The sequence below is a fragment of the Podarcis tiliguerta genome (genome assembly GCF_965153285.1).
Source record: "Podarcis tiliguerta genome assembly, chromosome: 5".
Classification (NCBI taxonomy): domain Eukaryota; kingdom Metazoa; phylum Chordata; class Lepidosauria; order Squamata; family Lacertidae; genus Podarcis; species Podarcis tiliguerta.
Window position 1 is genome coordinate 55,003,855 of NC_139538.1, and position 20,831 is coordinate 55,024,685.

Genomic DNA, 20,831 nt, shown 5'->3' on the forward strand with positions numbered 1-20,831 from the left:
GGTAGAGCGCTTCTGTGCATGTGTGCGGGGCGGTTTGCCACATTTGCATCCTGAAGGATACGCAACCGGAGGTGTGCGTATCCAGAGGTACCACTGTACTGTGTTTTTAGATGACTTTAAAGAAAAAAACTACTACTTTTCTGCACAAATACTTTAATCTACTATCTCCTCTTAAATATCTTTCTGTCTTTTTTGGTTGGTCATTCTATGTAGCACTTCCAGTTTATTTGGCACAGATTTTGATACATTTCTATATGGCTTATTTTCAGCACTAGCCAAATGTGTAATGGGCTCTGCCAAGCCATCTTGGTTTATGCTGTATCATTATCTTCCATTTGAGGATAGTATAAGAATAGAAATATATTGAACTACTGCTGATTGTGCCAAATCGCTAGACTCTTTGTTTTCTACAAATTCTAGGGATAGTATTATAATAAATGAGTGTTCAAGTAATTGATCAACATACAAGGGTTATAAATGTGTAAATAGCCTAACCTTAGTTGCTAGGAGACAGTGATAAATGGACATCTGCTATCTACAGACAACTAAAGGATTTGAGGACTTGTACTTTTAAAAGTATCACTTGATAGTTATTAAACTGTTAAGAGAAACAAAATGACCTGATTGTGAAATACTGTAACAATACAGTAATTAGAATAGCACATGATTATTATTTTGTGGTGTCAGCTGACTGGAAACACACACATGACTGTACAAGTTCATGCAACAATGTTCATGCTAAGTCTTTGTCTCTTTTTAGAAATGTAGGCAGTACTACAGTTAAATGTAATTCCTCCCCTACATACATTTCAAGAGGATGCTTGGAGCTGTACAAGCATGTACCCTTTCTCCCAGTACTTAATGTATTTTTGCTAGTACTACAAAGGCAGGGGCTCTAATGTATGTTACCACGTTCAATTTTAAAACAGATTTGTTAATCATCTGTCATTGTGCCCCCCCAAACCCCCTTTTTTGTCATATCTTACTATCACATTCGAGAACTTTGGAAGAACTTCAGAAGGGTGATTTATGTAGGCATTCTTGAAAATATTTTTTCCTATTTGGTTTGCGTCAGCTAATTTCAGGGGCATATGTAAAGCCCCCTGTGCCCTTGGCAAGGAGCTGTATCGGTGCCCCCCCCCAAAAAAAATCGTCTTCATGGTTCAAAAAGGATGAGAAGCTTCTCCTTCACTTGATCTCGGCAGGACAGTGGCTTCATTTCACCACGCACATATATGTCATACAATCCATAGTTGATAGATGATTTTTGTGACCCCCCCTGGGCCTGTGTCCCAGGTGAAGGCCAGTTTCACCAACTCCTAGGTTTGCCTCTGGCCAATTTCACGGAGAGCTTTAATAGCTTGTTGACTTAACATGAAAAATGTGTTACTGTTACACATACATTTTTTTTGTTCTACTCACAGGTAAGACTTCCTGTAGGTGGAACAGGAAGGGAAACAATTTTCAAGAATTTATCTCCCCCCTTGCAGCCTCTATAGTACCCTAAATCTGTTCTAGAGAGTCCTTCATCACTCTGGAGGAGATCTCTCCATGTATCTCCTCCACAAGAGGCCCAGAGGGTGGCAACACAAAAGCAGGCCTTTTTTATGGTGGCTCCTCCATTGTGGAATGATTTCCCCAGGGAGGCTTGCCTGGCGTCTTCATTACATATCTTTAGGTGATAGGCAAAAACATTCCTCTTCTCCCAGGTCTTTGGCTAATTAAACAATCCATCACCTTTTAATCTCTGTGGGGGGTGGGGGGCTTAGGGCTGTCATATAAAAAATAAATTTAACCCAGTTTTTGTACATAAAGTATAAAGCTTTTGCCTTGTGCATCTAGTATACCTGAAAAAGTGTCTCCACTCCCATCATTCAGCCCAGACACTGAGGTCCAGCTCTGAGGGCCTTCTGATGGTTTCCTCACTGCGAGAAGTGAAGTTACAGGGAACCAGGCAGAGGGCTTTCTTGGTAGTTGCGCCCACCCTGTGGAACACCCTCCCATCAGATGTCAAGAAGTTGAGCAACTATATAACCTTAGAAGACATCTGAAGGCAGCCCTGTTAAGTCTGTATGAAAGGCTTTCCTACTGTGAATACTACAAAGCAAATTCTTCCTCCTCTACACTACTCCTTCAGTTAGTAAAACAAATCAATACAAATTGACACTTGCAGCTAGTCACAACATGACATGCTAGGTTTCCAACAATGTCTGCCAGTTTCTGATATCTACTGGAAAAGAAGAACTGTGTGAACATTTCTGGAAGGTGGAACGATAGGGTCTTTCTCATATGAGTGTAAAATAAAACAAATCATAATTTAAATTTTATAATTAACACCTCTGCTTTATGCTGAAGTAGCAGTACTAGCAATTCTTTGTGATACATGACAAGAGCTCCTTTGGGAGGAAGGATAGAATATAAATTCAATAAATAAAATACATGTTTGGTCCAAAATAGCACCTGAAATGCATGCTTTAAGTACTAAGCTAGCAGTTAAAATTGTGTTATTTTTGGATTATCATTTTGAGAGCCAGCATCTGAAAATATTCCATTCCTTGTGGTATTTATTCTCTTGAAGCTGGAGCAGATGAGCGGCCTGCCTGGAAACAATGGTTTTGCAAATTGGGAGCATAATCCAGAAATAGAGTTTGAAATTGGTATATAGGTTCTGGCTTGAGATGGCAAACCTGGTTTTCATTGGCCAAAGTGCAGATGTAATGCCAAACCAGCAATTATATTGATAAAAAGAATAAAAATTCTGTACCTGGGAATGGGGCAGTGTATGTTCCTGAGGCTGGTTTTTGATTACAGATTAAGTGTCAAATCATTTATTTGTTTTAAAACCAAAGGTCTGCACAAACAAATAATAGTTGGCACTCTGCAGGGAATACCAGAAAATCTGAGCTGGGCCAAAGCAAGTGCACAAGGAGCTGCTGTAGTGATTCCTTGTAAAAATCTGCTTTCCAATACCATATAAAGATTAAATGGTATATAATAGCTCAGCACAATTAAGTGAACTGTGGGTTATTGGGAATGCTGGTGTACACTGCTCAAATTTCACCTGTCCCACTCCTCCCTTTGCTACATTGGGAGAAAACAAACTAGAATACTGCATATATGTAAGTGTAATTAATTTTGCCCCCCCCCCCCCAAATGAGGAAATGGGATTTTATTGGTACCCATTCTGTAGTGGGGACTGTGAGGCTTAGATAGGAGGTGTTTTTTGCTGTGATCAATTGCTAGGAGCAGTTCAAATCCAGTAGCCTACAACATGATATTTTGCCTCTCTGCTGCACAGTTCTGATTAGCTAATTAATGGTGGAAGCCGAAGTTGGTTGTTTCCTGAAAGAAACATGCATGAGAGCGTAGATATGTATCCAAATTACTGGTAACGAAACAGGTTTGTGACTTGAGGTTATCTGAAAGTGAAGAACCATAGTAAGGCACTCTTGAAAGTGAGGGAACTTTCAAATGTAGCTTGTGATATGAAATGGGGATCTGCTTTTCAAAAAATGAAAAAGTTACAAATGTTTGTTGCTTGGGTGGACCTGAAGTAACTGCATGGATCCTGCTTGGTCCTTTGGATCTTGGTTCATTAATAATTCCAGGGCCATTCTACTGGAAAGAAAAGTCACTTGAATATAGGAAATGGAATGAATCCTTTATTGGAATTGATTATGTGTGGGTTTGTTTGGCTGAATCACATGTCCCAAGCTTGGTTTGCTATTGCATATGTATACTTTGTGAGGTATAATCATGCATATTGACATGTAGGTTTTGAATAACTGCCTACAAGGAAGCAGCTTTTATATATGAAGTTTATTCTGTTTTGAAGCATTGCTAATGCTTGAGGAAATGCTTCAAGTATTTTGAAACTGATGTAGTCATAAGTAGGTTACAGCTGAGCCAGTTCTCTATGAAGCTGGAGTTTATCAGACTTGTGTTTGAATGATAAAGCAGCAGATCCATAGATACTTCTGCTGCAGTTTCATTTAAAGTTACTCAAAAATTTACTCTAGACATGACAAATGTGACTGATATAGTAAGTACTATTTCCTGTATGTTGTAGTAAGATTTTAACAATAATTTGTATTGTTCACAGGAAAAGCTGTGTACTTAGTGCTGTCCATCATCCTTGCCACTGAAAAGGCAGTATGGAGACGAAATAGACTCTTCAGTATAGAAAAAGTAAATAGAACAATTTTTGTTTCAAACCATATGGTCATTTGAAAAAAGAAGGGTCATACATTATCTTTCAACTCCTACCTGAGTCCTTTGTATTGTGTGATGAGTTAGTGATTCTAAAATCGGGAGGACCCTTGTAAAACAGCAAAACTGGGATTAACTGGTTTAAAAGTGACTGAAGTTACAACGTTGATGTAATATAATTCTCTTACAATGCTGTTGCCTCTTGAATAAGTGTTGAACTTTTAAAAAAAGGGGGGGGAAGGGTTAGGGATATTCTGATTTCTAAAGTAACAAATCTGAGTAGTTAGTAAACTGATGTAGTCCATCTTCAGCTTCTGAAAGTAGGATTTAGGAACAGCCTAAAGAGTATTTTATTCATATATTTTTTCTGTTAAATAAAATGATAGAGATTTTAGTCAGTACATTTAGTTATACTGTATTCCTGATATCAGGTGCTGGGCACATATATTGAACTTTAAGTACAATACATTAGCAGAAATTAGCTCTCAGTGTATCTTCCAGGTCATTCCTGAGGATGCTTAATGATCTGTCACTGATCCGTTTGTGTTTATCAATTCTGTACTGTATGAGGTATAAAATAAGTAAGGCAGCTAATGACCGATTAGCAGTTGTTATAATATTTTCTTTACACTATTGAGTAAAGCAATACTCAGTCAAGTGTGATATGAAAGTACTGTTCAGACACAATGCTAAGCATGGTTATGCAAATGAACCTCTGGCTCTCACTTTCTGTGGTTTATTTATTCTGGTTTATTCTGAACAAACCAGAATTTGAAGCTTCAATTTGATCCTGATTTGTTTGAACTAACCACAGTTTTCTGAGTTCAACTGTAACAGAAAACTGAAGGCTTTTACTTTCAAAGAAACATAAATCTTTTCTCTCTGCATGTGAAGGAGGGAAAAGGGGGATTAATGAAACTGTGCCTTTTCCTGACTTCTTCATGTAATCCTTATCCATGATCAAGCATTGTGCATGAACTGTGTTTAATTACTCTTTTGGTATATATTTGGTATATATTTTTTCATTACTGTGGATAGTACATAATTTATGTGTTCTAATAGATTTATTCTTATTCTTTTTTCCAAAGCTTTCTGCCTGAAATCATTTACTTCAAGGAGTGCAGGATGACAGAACGTGGAATAAAATGGGCTTGTGAGTATTGTACATACGAAAACTGGCCATCTGCGATCAAGTGTACCATGTGCCGTGCTCAAAGACCTAGTGGAACTATTATAACAGAAGATCCTTTCAAAAGTGGTTCAAGTGATGTCGGTAGAGATTGGGATCCTGCAAGTATTGAAGGAGGCAGCAGTCCTTTGATATGTCCAGATTCCAGTGCAAGACCAAGAGTTAAATCATCCTACAGTATGGAAAGTGCAAATAAGTGGTCATGCCACATGTGCACATACTTGAACTGGCCTCGTGCAATACGATGCACACAGTGCTTGTCTCAGCGTAGGACCAGGAGTCCCACAGAATCCCCTCAGTCTTCAGGGTCTGGTTCAAGACCAGCTCCTTTCTCTGTGGATCCTTGTGAGGAGTACAATGATAGAAATAAACTAAACATGAGGACACAGCACTGGACCTGTTCTGTCTGTACGTATGAAAACTGGGCTAAAGCCAGAAAGTGTGTTGTGTGTGATCATCCAAGACCCAACAACATTGAAGCAATAGAATTGGCAGAAACAGACGAAGCTTCCTCAATAATAAATGAGCAAGACAGAACTCGATGGAGGGGCAGCTGTAGTAGTGGTAATAGCCAAAGAAGATCACCTCCTACAACCAAACGGGAATCTGAAATGAAAATGGACTTTCAGAGAATTGAGCTGGCTGGAGCCGTTGGCAGCAAAGAAGAACTTGAAGTTGACTTCAAAAAACTAAAGCAAATAAAAAACAGAATGAAGAAGACTGACTGGCTGTTTCTTAATGCTTGTGTTGGTAAGTTCTGTGTCAGTCATATTTCATTTACAAGGGAAGATGAGTGGTGTATATTGGTTAAAATGTAAAACACAATTATTTTGGCAAGCTTCACACAGTGTTTGTAACAAGCATTCATATGAAGCTCTTTAAACACTTAAAATCACTATACAAATGTTGAATTTCCATATTTTAACAACACATTATGTGAACTTATTTTTGTAGGGTGTTGAAACATAGGAAAATCTTACTTAAATGCTAGCCAAATAAAATACCATTGACACAAGCGTAAAATCAGAGTTGCACTTCAGTTTTAAAAATAAAGATTCTAAATGCTTTTAAGAACAGTTCTTATATATGAACACTAATGCATAAAATTACTTAGCCATGTGTTAATTTTTTTTAAACCCAATTTACAGTGACAAGCTGTGCCTTAGAATCAGCAGCTGCAGTTCACGAGTGTTTGTAAACAGTATAGATCTTACACAAGTGTGAGGCAATCAGTTAAAAATAACACAGAATGTAGTTCTGACCTTGGAAATACTGCTTGTAGTAACAAATATTGTCGTTTTGGTATATTATAAATTACACTTTGATTAATTATCTGTAGTGTATCAAATCTATAATGCTATCGGGATATGTCTAGTGTTCTGCTATGTGGATTTCCCCTTACAAGCAGATATTTTGGAAAATATTGAAAGTATTTTCAAAGTATAAGGGTGGAACTGTGCTGTATATTTAATAATAATGATGATAGTAATACAGTGCAATTAGTTTCATGGTGCATTAGAATAGAAGAGGGCATGTTCCTGCCCCAACGAGCTTACAATATATAAAACCTAATACAAGGGAAACAGATGAACATGAGGGAAGTGGTGGCTGGGGTAAAGGAATATGAGATTGTTTCAGTTATACTTAGGCTTGGTTACAGGCTTAGTTCTAGTGGAACAGCCTTCCCTGACCTGGTACCCTTTAGACGTTTTTGGACACATCAGGGGCTGATGGGAGTTGTAGTTCAGACATCAGTTTGGGGAAGGTTGTATCAAAGCATTCATGAAAAAGTGGATTTTGAGGAGGGATTGGAGTAGGTAAGACAAGTTACATAGACAGTTCACACAAAAGGGTTAGCAGGGCAGAAAATGTGTAAATAGGTATAAAATTCAGCTATGCCAGTCTGATCCAATATTTATTATAGTTTTTTTTCAGTAGCTATAACAGAGTTTTCAGGGTAGCTCCTAACAAACAAAAAATAAATAAAACAAATTTAAAATTCAGAAGCAAAAAAAGTGCAAAGACAACAACAAAAAATCCACTCTAATTGGAAAGAATAAATTCAGTTTAAAACTAAGGACCCCCCCCCAATATTTTTGCCTAGTAATAAAACAACCCCCCAAGATTAGATGCCAAGTGAGCCTCTGTGGAGAAGGCATTGCACAGAGGAGGTGTCCACCTGCCCCCAAAGACCCCCACTTCTGTAGCTACTTATTGCATTTCATTAGATGGAGGCATTCAGTAGGACCTCTGAATGTTGAGATACATACTATCTTAATCAAAAATTATGAGATAAGCAGATTGCCGTCAAATATGAATTCTGCCTTGTATGGCTCTGTGGTAGCCTTAATCAGCAAGGAATTTCATGAAAGCAAGTACATTGAATTCTGTGCAGGTGGGTGAGTTGGGTGGCAGAGGAGGAATGACACACTCTGTCCTTCCTTTCCGTGGCCGGTGTAAAAACAAGTTGCCTGCCAGACTATGGCAGGCTACTGAGCTTGCTGTATTTTTGTAGAAGAAAGTAAGAATTTGTGAACTTAATTTGCTCACTACTGACTGCTGAAAAATACCCTGTATTCTTTCAAAATAATAACCTTCCAACTTTTTATGGAAGAAGGGGGGTATACAAAGCACTGCCAGGAAGTGTCTCCCCTCGTTTGTGGAAGATGGATTTTTTTCTTGTTTATACAAGACAGAACTCAATGTAGCATACTGCTATCCAAAATTCTCAAACAATGTTCATTGCCATCTTTCTCCCTTACGGTACTATACACAAAGACAAAGATTTCTAATGGATTTATTTCTTAAAGAAAATTGTCATGAATAGAACATTCCCTTCTTCATTTAACAACAAGAATACCCTTGCTTGGATTTATTAAACGCTACAAAGATGTTTAGCTGGTGTTTGAGAGACTGGGAACTTAAGACATGGGTGTCTAATATTGAATACCTGATGGATCTATTGCTTAGGATGGTAATACTGACATGTCAGAACACTGTGGCAAATGCATGCAATGTGTGTATATAATAGTGAAATGCTAGACTTGCAAATAGTATTCAGTTAGATATGGCAAATAGTTGACCAGGAAAAGAAGGCTCCATTTTTTGCTGCCCGTAAAATAAAAGGCATACTATTTATAGTGCTTATTTAAAGATTTAAAAACAATGAATTATACTTGTCTTTGAATACATGGTTCTTGTTTTGGCCCAAATGCAAATAGCTCATTAATTATCTTTGCAGTTTTGCATCTTGCATTGCAGCATGTCCTGAAAAGGAGACTCCGTTGATTTTTAAGTTTGCCTTTTTACAATTTTGTTATAGTGGTTTCAAGATGCTGTTTCCCATGATTTATTTTTAGAAATTTGATGTCAGTCACTCTAGCAGTTAATTAGTATGCGACAAGTTGCTTTCTGTGGGATGCCTTTTGTAAGGTACCATATGAGAGGAATAGATTCTGCACAATTTTTGTCTTTTGGTTTTCTAATGTGGAAAACATGATTGTGGTCTATCATAATAGCAAATGTATGTTTATATTTCCCATGTGTGGCTGATACCTTAAGGCATTTACTAGCCTCTGACATACTAGGTTCCTGTGGTGCAGAAAAGGTATATACCAAGGCCAAAGTGGCCACCCTAATGCCTTCCTTAATTAAATATTATTTTAGATTTGCTGCCCATTAATAAAATTCTCTAGGTGGCTTACAAAAAAAACCCATCTTACAGTATTTAAAATAAAATCCAGTAATTGGAACAACAACAACAAAACAGGTTAAACTTTCCTAGTGGAAGCAGAAAAAAAGTTTGCAGGTCAGTTCAAAGCAACACTAAAAGAGCCAGAGCATAAGCTTTATTTAACAGCAAGAAAACAACAAAAGTAGGACTTTTTTCTGCTGGAACTCACCAGAATTCAGTTCCGGCACCTCTTATGTGGACACCATTGCCATTATACAGAGACAAAGGAAGGTGTTTGTGATGAGTTCCAGCACCTTTTTTCTAGAAAAATAGCACTGATTATGTAGACCTGTAGTTTATTTTAAAATACAGGTTTAGAAGGCCTGAGTAAATAAAAACGCACTCACTTGGGGCCAAAAAGACCATAAAAAGGTGCCTGAGGAGACTATACCAATACTGGTGTGCCACAGCTGAGAAGCCCCTCTCTTTTGTAGCCACCTGCTTCACTTCACCTGGATCCAAACAGGATCTCAATGTTTCGGCCTTTGTAGGCTAAAGCTGGTAATTCACATTAGGTCTGGACAAGGACAGGGAGGCAGTGCGGCAGGTTAAGTACCTAGTTCATAGCCTTGTGGCTCTATTTTAAACAAATTGCAGTTTCTGAGTCACTCTTTAAAAAGGCAGCCACATGTGCAACTCATTGCAGTAGTCTGAAGGTGTGGTTACCTGAATGTAAACAGCTCTGGCCAAGGTATAGCCATACTTTATATATTGGCTAAAACTGGTGAAAGGTACTTGCCACACAGACCTCTTGAACCTCTTATAATTTTGCATCCAGAAGTATCCCTAAGCTGTGAATTTGCTAAGTTTTTTGAGGCGTTGGGAACCCTTTTCAGATCAGACTGTTTGCCCTTCACATGTGGCCCTCAATACCTTTTTGGAACCCCTTGGCAACATTTGAAACCCCCCCCCCCCATTCTCATCTCATGCTGTCTTTCCAAAGCTGGGGGAGTTTCCAAAGTTTGGGGGAGGAGGTGTGAAGGCTCTAACAGGATCCTAGGGTTTTTCCATCTCCTTTCCAAAGCCTAGTCTACACTTTTCCAGCTTTGGCAAGGAGAAGGGAGGGCTCATGTACTCTTTCAGAGCCTCGTGCCTCCTTCCCAAAGCCCAGTGCCTTACTTAGCCCGCTGTGAGAAGGCAGCACAAGGGCTGTGGGGGAGGCATCAGATTTTAGCCTTCCTGCCCCCGTATGACAAGGCAGTGTGCCGTCTAAGGGTTCCATGTTGAACTACTCTTGGGGCCCATCTGGTATGAAAAGTTGGGCTACCCCGACCTGGATGGACAAATCATCTACCAGTAGTGCTTCCACCTTATCAGGATTGAGTCTCAGTTTGTTAATCCAATCAGTTACCATGCTAATGTTCTGATTCAGGGCATCCACAGCATCACCTGCTTCTGATTATTGCATACTGGTCACACCTCAGCCCAGATTGCTCAACCTCTTTTCTCAGTGGTTTTGTGTAGATGTTAAACAGCACGGGGGCTCCAGGAAGCACAGTTGTGAAGGCATTGAGCAGTATTTCTGCAGTACCAACTTATGGAATTGGTCCTCTCAGTAGAAATGGAAAATCCCTCTTATGCCTAGGTGGGTGAGCCTAACTAGAAGAATACAAGAGTGATGGTATTGAAAGTCATGGAGAGGGTTACACTTGAGCCTTCTGTCTTCTAACTGCTTGGACCCAGCCAACCATGCATTTCCTGCTAGATTTAATAAGCCATGACTGGCAAGGGTCAAATACACAAGTGTTATTCTGGGCATGAGTCATGACCAAGCATTGTCCATGTCCTCATGTTTCAGTAACTGAAATCCATCCAAGCAGGCTGGACCAGTTGGAACTCTGAACACCTCTACTACTGACATAGCATTAATTGTAAAGTTTAAGTCATGATGGATGCGAGAAACTTTACATTCAGAGTGTCCTGCAAACATGTGATAGTGGGTTCCTGAGGATTCACCACATCTCCCAGGCCAGATTTCAAAAAGGCCCTGCACTGTTTGGGAAATCTAGATAACATTGAGAGGATTCAGCTATAGGAGGAAAAAGTTTGTTCACATCCATCACTGCAACAAAGTAGGCTCTCACTTGTGTTCAGTTGGATTCATCTTGAATTTCCTTCCACTTGTGTACCAGCTGTCTTTCAGCTTGTTTCATTGTGCTCAGGTGTGTAACAAGGAGTTGCATAGGCTGTACCTAAAGGAAGAGAGTGGTTGCATCAGTTGAGTGAGTCATCTCCTTATTCCAGGGAACAGCTAGGGCTTCAGTAGGAATGCCTGCCAAATCAGTTGGAAAAGCCCCCAGAAACAGCCTCTGGGGTGAATTGTTGTTAAAGGTACCCCACAGTTGCTGAGGGGTAAAGCCCCTGCAAGATAGTCTCAGCACCAAACATCCTTGGGAATCTCCAGAACCAAATATGAGACCATCTTCATCAGTTCAGAAAGGTAGCAGGGTGGATGATACGCCAACAGAACTCCCAGTGTGGCCCAGGAGTCCAACAGAAGATAAAAATACTCCAAATTAGTACCAAATAGGACAGCAGAACTGGAGAAAAAATGGTGCCTCCACGAGGCATTTTGAAATCCTTGCTATAATATGGAAGTTCAGGTGGATGTGGGCAGCATGTATGTATTGGTGCTCTCCTGACAGCTGAAGATGACACAAAATCCCTCCTAATGTTCTTCTGGCAGGCAGCATCTTGAAGAAAGCTGTAGAGACTATATTGATTTTTTATACATCTGCTGCTCTGTTTCTTGGCCTGTCAACCTGCTGCTTTGACTTCTGCCTTTGTGCCAAGCCCAACATAGTCAGAAGAGAAGTCTGCCCCCCCCCCAAGCCATTTTACCAGTCAAATGTTGAGAGCATGGAGTTGGCTGCTCCTGCTTGCCAAAAATCACATCACCACTCTTACCAGTCTGTTACCTTATCTCCAGATGGTCTGGCTGCTGCTGCAGTCCTTCTGGCTGTTCCTAGCTTTGAAGTCTACTGCTTCACTATCTTGCCCATCATGATAGATGGAGTGAAAAAACCATGCTGTGTCACACACTCTAGGCAATGAGGCAATAGCCCTTTGGCTGACATGGCCTCTTGTTACCCGCAGAGGGTAGAGAAAGCAGACTCAGCCAATCAGAAGCCTCAGCTTTAATGAAAATCTAGTAGTGAATCTGTGTACCTTTTAGCCTTGATTGCCATGCTCACTGGACAGCTGCGGGGGCACAGTTAAAGTTTACTGTTAAAGGCTCTCCATATCTTGTGAGAGGGTGCTGCCCTATGACTACTGGATTTTGCAGGTTGCTTCTGTAAAAAGCTGTGGAAGAAAATACTGAATTATAATCTTTCCCTTTTTAATCACTATTGTTCTGATTTTAAAAATCTAAAGCATCAGTTTTGTATTCTCTCCAGGGTTTTCTTTTAGGCTTGAGGGTATTAGAGAGCTCTTTCATCTTGATGGCCTTATGGGGAAAATGTACATTTTTAAAAGCAATACAGAGCAGTCAAATCAAAACTCTCAGGCTCTAGTGGCTAGTGATGTTAAATTCTCAAAAATAATCTTTTGGAGAGAATATTCTCACTTCATATCACTACTAGTGGCACACCATATATGATTCCCTGGGATATGTTCCTATTCTGCAAATATGAAATAAGGATAGGTGCCCTGTGAATGAAGCATGTGCCTTTTTCCTAAGTAAGCCCACTTACATTGTGATAATTGCATGAAAGGGCCCTCAATTATTTTTTGAAATTTGCATTCCAGTCTAGGTAATCAGTCCTCTTCCTCAACTCTCCTACCTTATCTACTTGCATCACCAGGATGGCATGAACAGTAGAGTTGAGCAAACTACAAAGGAGCTGATATGTACCCTAGATAAACAAGATATTTGCCTGAGGCTGATAGAATGTGATAGTGTTTTCTGGAGGAAGGTGACTTAAATTCTCTCAAGTTCATTTGGATTCTTATTAATTGATGAATTGATCAGAGCTATTCAACCACTGTTCTTGTTAACTTTGCTTGTGTGCAACATTTCCAAATGGTTAATTTCCTTTACTTTGGTATAACTTTTAGATTGGCCAAACCAAAAATTTCCTGCTGCTAACACATGATAAAAGATTGAAATGTCTGATCAACATTCTTAATGTTTCAGCTTTGTGGTTGGCTGTGAATTTCCAGACTGAGTATCCTAACCTAAGCCTGCACATTGTGTGGCTTGCTAAGTTGAACACAGCCAGACATTTTTTTGAAACCTGATGGCTACTTAATAAGCTTCCGTTTTGTGTAGCCAAGCAGCAAAACCAGGAGGAGACTATCAAGTTCCAAGCAAACTACCAGATCTACTTGGTGGATGTGGGTTACAGGTTGTCTAGGCATGTCAGGACATCAATTAATGTGCAATTTTGGTGGTATGAGGTCTCCATACCACATGTTACATACGTATGTGGCCTACTTTGAACAAGAGATGCAGCAGTGGGGAAGAAAAACTGGAAGTTGGAAATCCTAGATGGGGAGAAGGGTTGAGTGGCTTCTTCCAGATTACTTCTTTACACTTTAAACAGCTTTTCTAGTTATTCACATCTGTGTGTGTAACATACAATTCTGGCTTGGATCAGATTCTTTTGAACAAAAATACTGTATTCTGATCATAATCCCCAATATTTGTCCTGCTTTGGTCTCCTCTTATATTGCTTGTTGTCAGCAGTGAAATCTGTAATGGAAGTGTTTGACAACTGTTCCTTTCATCTGCTATGGGGAAGAAAGGTGAAAAGAGATTATTTGGCAGAGTATGTATGTGTAACATTCATTCTTGCTTAAGAGAATCCAGAAACCACATTTTCTCTTAGAATTGTCTGTCTGGGAATGCAGCTTTCATTAAAAGCATTTTACTGATACTTTTGAGAAATATGCTTGCCTGCAGAAAGTGTTTATAAGTGTTTATAATCCCACCCCCAAAATACTTCTCAGGTCATAGCCTTCAGACCAGTCATCTCTCTTAATGGTGTCAGAAATTTTATCAAGTGGTAATCTTAGGCTGTATATCATAACATCATGTATATTATGATGTAATTGTTATCTTAATATTACATTTTTTGATCTAAATAATAATCTGATATTTAAGGATGTGGCATCCTAGATCTGTAAAAGAATTTGTGGATAATCTTCTTAGTTTCATAGATGTAGGTGTCTTGTTGCCATTTGGGGGCAGGACGGCAACACTTTTTATTTCTTGATAAGCATGCACTAATACACAATTCACATAAGTGACACATTGTTAATATCAAATTTTTAACAGAAATTGTTAATACATGTTTAATTTGGTGTTTACAGTAAACATATTAGTACCAAACTTCAGTTTTCAAAACCACCCTACGTACTCTTTATTGTTAAATTCCTTAGCATATTGTCTATCCATAACATATACTTCAAGGATTCAAAGCACATTCATTTCAGTAATCCTTGAGTGTCAGCCAGGCACAAAAAATCGCACCCAGACTTTTTGAGGTGCTCGCAAATGGAGAATCTTTAGGCGCAAAATGCATCTGGCATTTCTCACTCTCACTGGCAATCTCACTCTCACTGAGGAGGACCCACCATTTGGCTTCCACAAACAGTAGCAATCTAAGCAACAAACAAAGGTATTTATATCCTTTCATAGATCTGTAGGCTGGATGTCCAACAGTTGGCAGCACTCATATCCCATCACTCTTCCCAGTGCTCCTGCTATATATTGCTCAGCAATACCCAGGCTGGTAGAGGTACCAAAAGTGGGGAATGAGGTGTGCCGATGGAATCACTTACTTCTCCCCTATCCCATGCTTGCATTGCCTGGTCTGAGAATCAGTCAGGTATCCTCTCCATCTCATGCTCCATCAACCTCCTCTCTGTTGGCTTTTTTTTTTTTTAAAAGACCAATTTTATTTTGTCCTCTCAGGCTCTCAGAGCTCACTCTAGTGTTTGGACGTTAGGCAGGGACCATAGTCAGAGGAGGAAGTGGGGCTGTGCTCTCTGTGTTGGCCTGGCTGCCCTAAGGGTCCTTGGAGGTGAGGACTCAGGGGCCAACTTTAATTGAGAGCTGACACACCAGCCATACCTGCAGAATGGTGACAGTGGCAGAAGGAGTGACTTATGCTGTTAGCTAGTTACCCGGTTCCCTAACTGATGGGCTGGGCATGTTTAGCACATGTCTGCACATAAGCTTGCAGTAATATTGGGATTCCCTTTCATTCAGTGCCAATATTATTTGAAAGCTATGAGCAATAAACTTGTGGCCTGCTGTAATCCTCTTAAGCATTGGCCTCCATCTTTCAAGCCCCAGCTCTGCTCCACTCCCAGGTGCAGGCATAACTGGTTTTGTAAGCCCCATTGAGGACTTTTCTCAAAAGGTGGGTTATAAATCTCTTGAATATGTTAGTTGTTCTTGAGTAAATGTGTGTACAAAAATACTAAATTCAGATTCCTTTTTGGTTTTTAGGCACAGTCCAGCCCTTATGCACCTGTGTGTCCTGGCCCCCATGATAGACAGGCCCATGGGGAGGAGCAAGGGGCACTTAAGGGTAAGAAGGGGGGTCCTTATAGCCCCTACAAAGTCTCCGGTACTTACTAAGCTGGGAGGGAGGAATAACCAGTTGTGCTGGCATTTCTTTGTACCTTGGATCCAATGTTTGTGCCCAGAGAGTCATTCTCCCTTTTGGCCTGGTGAGTAAAGGAGGCTATGGTACAGAATGCCACAAAATCATTGTTTCTAAGAACTGACATGCAAACAAATTAAAAAGAAAAACTTTGAATATAATTTGTGACAATTGCAACCTAGTGATAGTGCACTATTGTGGCTTTCTTGGTATAAAATGAAGTGCCCATTCTACAAAAGTAGAGTATCATTATGTAGGCTTAGAACATGAAATACATTTCAGTCATGCTTTCTGCAGCTACATTTACATCTGCTTCACATCTGACATCACATCTGATGACAGGTGTGCGTAGTTTTGGGAAAATAGCCTTGAGGGGGAAATGGGGAGGCCTAGCAGGTTACATTTGGCCCATGGGCCAGAGATTCCCCATTCTAGGGTTAGGGGCACTTTCCTCATTATTACCATCACATGAATTTGTTGATTTCTCTTAAGCAGAGGTCTATGTGCTAAGTAAAGGATATAGCTTGATAAATACCTGCAGAAAGATACTGTTTTATACAATGCAGTGTAAAAAATCTGAATGCTGCAAGTTTGATCACTTTTACTTTAGGCTATGAAATGTTAACATAAAAGTGTAGGATTGAATTTTACACAGTGCTTTTACTGTATAGCTTTTCTTTGCTGGCTGGAAACCAAAGAGGTTGGGGATTAAAAAAAAAAATCAAGTTCTATTTTATAGTCTTCAGAAGCAATTTCTCTGGAACATAGATTATACAGCTAAACATGCTTGGAATAGCTTAGATGGCTTCAATATGGAAAATACGTTGTATGCTGCCACTTCTCTTACTGTAAAGTGTATTGTTTCACTTCCCTAGTTAATCTTCCTAAGATTCAAAAAGATTGAGTATATAGTTATTTCCTAGGGTATGTAGGTATTTCCCAGAGAATGAACACCACTTCTTTCTGTGGTATAGTTTGGATTATCTCCCATTTCTTCTTTCTTGGTGTGTGGTAATAAGCCAGAAATTCCCCTGGAATTAATCCAAAGTCCCTATGTTTTCCAGCACTGAAACAAGGCAAGATTTTAAACCATTATTTGCAGTTGGTTTAATATCCTAGCTTGTTCTAAACCTAGTAACCATAGTTTCCTGGTTTGGATCTAACTGAAAAGGAAGGTTAATTACCGTATTTTTCGTCCTATAGGGCGCACCGGCCCATAGGACGCACCTCGTTTTTTTGGGGGGGAAATGAATAAAAAAAATTTATTTCCCCCCCTCAGCTGCGGCTGCCGCCCCAAGCCTTGCGGACACCCGCCAGAAGCAAGGGGAGCCCTCCGGAGGGCTCCCCGTGCTTCGGGCGGGAGGCTGCCGCCCCAAGCCTCGCGCGCCCGGCGGGACCTCCCGCCAGGCGCGCAAGGCTTACCAACACTAGCCCGAAGCACGGGGAGTCCTCCGGAGGGCTCCCCGTGCTTCGGGCGGGAGGCTGCCGCCCCAAGCCTCGCGCGCTCGGCGGGACCTCCCGTCGGGCGCGCAAGGCTTGCGGACACGCCCCCGAAGCACGGGGAGTCCTCCGGAGGGCTCCCCGTGCTTCGGGCGGGAGGCTGCCGCCCCAAGCCTCGCGCGCCTGGCGGGACCTCCTGCCAGGCGCGCAAGGCTTACCAACACTAGCCCGAAGCACGGGGAGTCCTCCGGAGGGCTCCCCGTGCTTCGGGCGGGAGGCTGCCGCCCCAAGCCTCGCGCGCTCGGCGGGACCTCCCGTCGGGCGCGCAAGGCTTGCGGACACGCCCCCGAAGCACGGGGAGTCCTCCGGAGGGCTCCCCGTGCTTCGGGCGGGAGGCTGCCGCCCCAAGCCTCGCGCGCCTGGCGGGACCTCCTGCCAGGCGCGCAAGGCTTACCAACACTAGCCCGAAGCACGGGGAGTCCTCCGGAGGGTTCCCCGTGCTTCGGGCGGCAGGCTGCTGCCCGCAAGCCTTGTGAGCCTGTGGGAACTCCCACAGGGCTTGCAAGGCTTGCGGAGACCTTCCTGAAGCCTGGAGAGCGAGAGGGGTCGGTGCGCACCGATGCCTCTCGCTCTCCCGGCTTCAGCGAAAGCCTGCATTCGCCCCATAGGACGCACACACATTTCCCCTTCATTTTTGGAGGGGAAAAAGTGCGTCCTATGGGGCGAAAAATACGGTAAGCACTTCCAAGTTTACCACAGTGTGTGGAGGAGAAAGGGGACTATGAGCACAAGTTTTGTTCCCCTTTGGGGCTTATTGAGTCAAAATAAGATTGTCTAAACCAGGCATAGACAGATGTTTGGGACTGCAATTCCCATCATTCCTGATCACTGGTCCTTTTAGCTAGGGATGATGGGAATTGTAGTCCCAAACATCAGGAAGGCCGGAGTTTGCCTATGCCTGGTCTAAACATAGTAAGTTCCAGGAGCTTCCTTTTGCGTTCTGTCATCTCTTTCATCCAGAAGGAGAGGGATCCTAACAAAGATATTATCTCATTTTCTCTGAAGGGCAGTTCAGTACATACTTGCACATCCTGTCTATTGCCAAGACTCTCACAAACTTATTTCCCTTCCAGTTTGCCATGATGGTGTTGGTGGATACTGCATTCTTCAGAACAATAAGATCCCCTTTTTTTCTGTACCAGGACTTCCTTGTTCCTGGAAGTCCATTTTGGGAAGATGAGGAAAGCATATAAAATGAACTCAGCTGTTTAAAATTAAGTATCCTAAATGCAATGTACCAAATGCACCCGCTCTTCAGGGGTGGCATTGCACTCCTGATTACACTTCCTTTGTTTGCTTTATTCTGGTACATCCATATTCAGTCAAGACCCCACATTAATGAAGTTATCCATGGCAGGCATCCACTTAGCACTTTTGAAGTGGTTATTAAATGGTACCTCTTAGTCATTGCAATTTGCCCTTGCATGGGAACTTAGTCCTGTTGAGCCATCATAGCCCCTCCTTCAGATGGCTTGTAATGTTTTGTATTCAGCTTATGGCATTGACGGAGTAGTTATTTTGTGTGATTTTTGGCTAGCTTATGGTGAATTGCTCAGGTAACACCCTTCCTGAAACAAAGGCGTGTCCTACTCAAAGTGATGTTATTAAGTTTATATGAACTGACTGGACTTGCTAAAACAAATGATCCATATCTCTCCCCACTTGTGTCCAATATGATAGCACTTTCCTCATTCACCTTGAGAGCCAATGTCTTATAGTGGTTAGTGTCAAGACCAGGACTGAGGAGAAGTACATTCAAATCCCTACTCAGCCATGGAGCTCAGAGGGTGATTTTAGACAAATCACAAATTCTTGACATAGCCTACCTCATAGGGCTGTTGTGAAGAAAAATGAAGTGGGGAGGAGCACCTTGTATGCCACCCTGAATTTCTTGGAGGATAAAAATAATAATGTAGTAGTTTGTATATAGCCACAGGGAAGACTTCAGCGAGTTCTGTAGCTTCATATTGAAGCCAACCATGTTCAAGCTGCATCCTGTCTAACTTCTGTAATGTGTCTTTGGCAGAACTGTCACTGGAACTCTGGCACATTTGATCTGGTGCCCAGTGAGAGAATTTTGCCAAGCAGCCCTAAGGTCATTTTAGAAGGGCTCCATTTATGTGATTTTTTTGATAGTATAATTAGATGGGGCTATAAGTGAGAACCAAATCTCATTAGTAATGTTTGAAGTCCTTCCACAGAGGCCCTGTGAATATAAGCAATTGATTCATCCCTTCTCTTGAACTACCATGCTGTAGACAAAAGGTTGCATGGACTTGATCTGCCTACTCTTCTCCATGGACATGTACTGTATAGGTTTCTACCTTCATGTGAACTGTGGCAAAAATACTATGTACTGCTGCGAGCATACATTATCAGTTAGTGTGACTGGCAGGGCACAGAGCTCCACTGATGGCAACCAAATTCAAGGCCCTTCCCCAACTTAGGATCTCAATGTATGGTAAGGAAATGGTACAATAAATGGTAACTTGATTAAGAATGAACTGTCATTATCTCAAGTAATATTAGAAATTTTAACTTTATGACCCATCTTCCATGTCTCTAGGGGTTGTAGAAGGTGACTTAGCTGCTATTGAAGCATACAAGTCGTCAGGAGGAGATATTGCACGACAGCTTTCTGCAGATGAAGTACGCTTGTTAAATCGCCCTTCTGCTTTTGATGTGGGATACACACTTGTTCATCTTGCTATACGTTTTCAAAGACAAGATATGCTAGCAATTCTGCTTACAGAGGTGAGTTTTCACTTTTGCTGGTATGTGTGCTTATGGGAGTCTCTGCATCTGGTTCTAGAGACAACTGAAGCATCAGCAGGGAATTTAATGAGAGTAGTGCTGAAGCCTTGGTGGTCAGTTTGATCCTTCTTGGTGAGGTATACCAGAGAGGTATATGAATAAGATGAATGGTGCCAATACCAATAGAGATTTTGCTGTCCCTTAGTCTTATCCTCTGTTTCCTGTTGTTGTTGTTTGTTTTATTCAATTTATATACTACCCTTTATTAAAAGATCTTAGAGTGATGAGCAACATTAAGAACACATTTTACGGATTACAGTAATAAAAACCATAAGAATAGACTGCGTAATAATAAAACAATAATAATAACAGCGCCTCTACCCCCCACCCCACCCCCGCTTTAAGAGGCCATAGATTATTTAATAGCCAAAGGCCTGGGTAAAGAGGAATGCTTTTGCCTGGTTTCTAAAGACATGTAATGCCAGATGAGCCTCTCTGGGAAAAGCCTTCCACAGCAGGGGAGCCACCGCCCTGTTTGGGTTTAGTGAATGTGTGGCTCTCCAGAAGTTGTTGGACTCTTTAGTTCCCGTGAGCCATAGCCTTCATTTACAATAGTTGAGAGTGATGAGAGTTTTATTGTACTGATTATCCACATCTACTGGGTTATTTACTAACAGAAATGATTCATAGTGGTTGATGAGGAAACACTGATTCTTCCTCAGCAAAGCTTTGCTCTTCTGTATCTTTAACAATTCTTATTAAATTTATAACAGTATAATTCCAGAGCAACTTACAGCATAAAACAAATACATAATTAAACTTCTGTGAA

At 41.1% G+C, this 20,831-nt stretch overlaps 1 protein-coding gene across 1 annotated transcript in view; it reads left to right on the plus strand.

Moving 5' to 3' along the window:
* ZRANB1 (zinc finger RANBP2-type containing 1) overlaps positions 1-20,831 on the plus strand; it is a 41,466-nt gene that overhangs the window by 5,680 nt on the left and 14,955 nt on the right. The window contains exons 2-4 of the mRNA XM_083439652.1: positions 4,103-4,188; positions 5,298-6,148; positions 19,815-20,002. Coding sequence (XP_083295778.1) covers positions 5,335-6,148; positions 19,815-20,002 — 1,002 coding nt within the window. The 5' untranslated portion in view covers positions 4,103-4,188; positions 5,298-5,334. The remainder of the gene's footprint in view (positions 1-4,102; positions 4,189-5,297; positions 6,149-19,814; positions 20,003-20,831) is intronic.